The 3,474-nt window shown below is 53.3% G+C and overlaps 1 protein-coding gene across 1 annotated transcript in view; it reads left to right on the top strand.

Annotated features, from left to right (window-relative positions):
* The first annotated feature begins 446 nt into the window (after window positions 1-446).
* Window positions 447-3,474, top strand: part of PTTG1IP (PTTG1 interacting protein) — a 27,375-nt gene continuing 24,347 nt past the window's right edge. The window contains exon 1 of the mRNA XM_003798092.3: window positions 447-617. Within this exon, the coding sequence (XP_003798140.1) occupies window positions 503-617 (115 nt within the window). The 5' untranslated portion in view covers window positions 447-502. The remainder of the gene's footprint in view (window positions 618-3,474) is intronic.

The following is a 3,474-nucleotide window of genomic DNA, read 5'->3' as shown; positions in this document are numbered from 1 at the left end:
ACGACCACCTAGAGGACGCTTGGGGGCGGCCTCAAGGAAGCGGTCCCGGCCCAGCGCTTGGAGCTCTGGCCCCAGAAGGCGGGCGCCCCGGACCCGGCGCGGCACCTCCTCCTCTTCCAGGGGACCTTTGCTGAGTAGCATTAGCAGCGCCTGGGGACACCACCGGACCACTGCTCCGCTTCAGGGTCAAGGCCACCGTGAGGCTCTGCCCCCAAAACGCTCGGCCCAGGGCAGTGCTTACACTCGTTGCCCTGCCGGGTAGGAGCACTAAGCCTCAATCGCTATTACCAAGCCCGCCCCATTGCGCAGGCTCTATGAGCCGCAAAGACGCCCGAAGGAGGGCCTGTGACGAGGGGTGGAGCGAGCCAGAGCCTGCGGCTGCGCACTCGCCTGGCCCCGCCCTCCAGCCCACTTCCGGCGCCGCTGCTCTTCCGGGCAGAAACGGGCTGGGTTGGCGTTGGAGTCTTCGCGGATTCCTGACTGACTGATCTGTGGAGCGACCATGGCGCCTGGCGGGGCCCGCGGGCCGACGCCGTGCTGGGGGCTGCCCGTCGGCAGCGCCGCGCTGCTCCTGCTGCTCATCCCGGCGGCCGCCACGCAGGAGCCGCCCGCAGCGGGTGAGGGCGCCGGGGCCGGCGGGGCCGCGGGGCGGTGGAAGGGTGTAGCGGGCAGCAGAAAAGTGTCCACCCTTTGTCTTTGTCCAGCTGCTGCGGCCACTCTGCGCGCGTGACTGTGTAGGGCCCCAAGGCTGCGGCCAGGCACCCTGTGGTCTCCCTTTTAGTCTCACTGCGACCCCAAGAGAGCGCTCCCTGTGGACGGGGCTCAGACCCCGAGCTGGAAGCGTGGGTTGGAGGCGGCTACCTGTCCCCGGGCTCCGCGCCCTGAGGGCCGCAGCGGTGTGGACTTACAGCCGCCCGCGGGCGTTCTAAGTACGGCGGCGAGTACTTGCAGTTATTTCATGCCTTAGGCAAGGAGAGGCTTTATCGAAAAGGATGTTGTAGTTTCTGCTTTGAAGCGAATTGATTGAGTTTCTACGCAGTCCAGACGGACATTTCTGGAGGGGGGCTGTCCCGGACTAGTGGGAAGTAAAGCTGGAGAATGTCATAGTTGGACCTGCTTCAGAAGTATGGTGCTGGCTTATGGCATGGAGTGTCCAGATGATGACTTAATAGCGCCTTAACCTCAATGTCCTGACCTTAGGGCTGACGTGGGCTCAGCTGGAGGGGCTAATAATTTTCTCAACTCTTGGCAGCCCAGACTCAGTCAGGTTCAGTCAGGGTCTCTAACTGTAGCATAGCAAAGCTCCTGTCCTGGTTGCAGCTGTATTGAATGTTCATTCCAGTGCAGGATTGTTTCAGTTTTTTCTTACCTGCTTCCTGGTGTGCTTAGTGTTTGTGACCTTAACAAGCTGCTGTCTCGAAGTTTGTTTAAAGGAGTTGAATAGTACAAGGAACTTTTGGCTTAATTAAGTTCTAAGTATAAATGTGCAGTGAATACTTTTCATCAAACAAATGGTTGTTTGCCAGAGTTAGTGATACAGGAATTATCAGTGGCTCAGGGGTGTGTTTGCTGCACTATTAGAGTGGGTGTGTCCGGAAAGCAGCCCTGAGCTTTTTGTGTGGCTGCCCTGATTCTCCTGCTCTGGTTTTCCTAAGGGTACAGAGATGGTGAGGTGAGCGGACAGTGGTGCTACTGAGTGTGCCAGCTGGACAGCACTTCCTGGTGTAGTTGGAGGCTGTGATCACCACTTGTAATCACGCAGGCCTGGGCAGCTTCTCTCCCCGGGACACCTTTAAGTGGGAGGAGTGACGTCATGCCTTGGTGCTTACTGTGCAGGTGTGACAGCGGCTGCATTTACCTCAGGGAGGCACTACTCAGAGCAGTGAGAGCCTTTTCCTGCAGAGTATTTGCTTCATATGAGATTTTTACTGCCTGTCATAGCAGTGTGAGCACAGTACTCATGTTCAAAACACTTTGTCTTCTTTACAAGGATACTGTGTGAATTTAAAGAATGAATCACACTAAATCGAGAGCCAACAATTTTTAATCCCTTTTTGTGTGTTTTGGTGGAGGGGAAACATTAGAAACTCACCGTGTATTGAAGATCTTTAGAACGAAATTCATGAAATTTAAAAAGCCTTCATAGGGTGTTCAGCCCCCACATTGTGTTTGGGGTTGAGGTTAGACTCAATCCAAGAGCGTCTGGGGGACGATGACCTCAGTCTGCTGCACTCTACAGAGGAGTCCTAAGGAGCCCAGTGGTGGCCACCTCTGGGCCTCTGGGCGGGGTCGCCCCAGCTGCTCCCTACACTGGGACTCTTGATTTATAGGGGGAATCTGTATTTCTGCCCCACCTCAGAAAGCCTGAGAAATGTGGCTAAGTTTTACAGAATGCTGCAGTATACATTTGGTTCATATTTTTTATGTATACTACCACTCTTCACCACTTTTATTTTCTACTGAAATAGGGTGACAAGGACTTTTTGTCTATATCAGCGGTTCACAGCAAAGGCCACAGCATGAGGAAGGTTGAGAACCACTGGTCTAAATGAACACCTGCCTTCTTTTCTTGTCTGGAATTGGTAGTGCAGGTGCTCTCCGTTCCCGTTTCTGTGCAGAGTAGACACAGTGCTCCTTTCAGGGACTTGGTCTACCACAGTCCATGGTGGACTGCTCCCTGCAGATTGTTTTGTGATGGGTACAGAATGAGTGATATACTCGCTGCCTTGTTTGTTTGTTTGAAACAGGGTCTTTGTCACCTGGACTAGAGTGCAGTGACATCATCATGGCTCACTATAACCTCAAACTCCCGGGCTCAAGTGATCCTCCTGCCTCAGCCTCCTGACTAGCTGGTTCTATAGGCATGAGCCACACCTGGCTTATTTTTCTATGTTTTGTAGAGATGGAGGTCTTGCTCTTGGCTCATGCTGGTCTCGGCAATTCCCCTGCCTTGGTCTCCGAAAATACTAGGATTACAAGCCTAAGCCCCTATGCCCAGGCTTTTTGCCTTATTTTTAAAAAGTACACATATGCTAGTGTGTCCTTTTGTGCTTAATGAATTTATTGACCCTCTGGAAAGTTTAGGAAAGCACTTAAAGGGTCACCCTGGGTTAGTGTATCCTGACAATGAAAATACTTTCTGTTTGTTTTCCTTTAATTTACAAAATCAGTGACACTGGAAGTTCTTTAATTGAAAAATAGAATCGGCTCGGCGCCTGTGGCGCAAGTGGCTAAGGCGCCAGCCACATACACCTAAGGTGGCCAGTTCGAATCCAGCCCGGGCCCGCCAAAACAACAATGACGGCTGCAACCATAAAATAGCCGGGCGTTGTGGAGGGCACCTGTGGTCCCAGCTACTTGAGAGGCTGAGGCAGGAGACTCGCTTGAGTCCAGGAGTTGGAGGTTGCTGTGAGCTGTGATGCCATGGCACTCTACCCAGGGGGATAGCTTGAGGCTCTGTCTCAAAAAAGAAAA

This window comes from Otolemur garnettii, unplaced genomic scaffold, assembly GCF_000181295.1.
Source record: "Otolemur garnettii isolate 467f Iridium unplaced genomic scaffold, OtoGar3 scaffold00128, whole genome shotgun sequence".
NCBI lineage: Eukaryota > Metazoa > Chordata > Mammalia > Primates > Galagidae > Otolemur > Otolemur garnettii.
The sequence above is the reverse complement of the archived record's forward strand: the minus strand, read 5'-3'. Positions and strand labels throughout refer to the sequence as shown.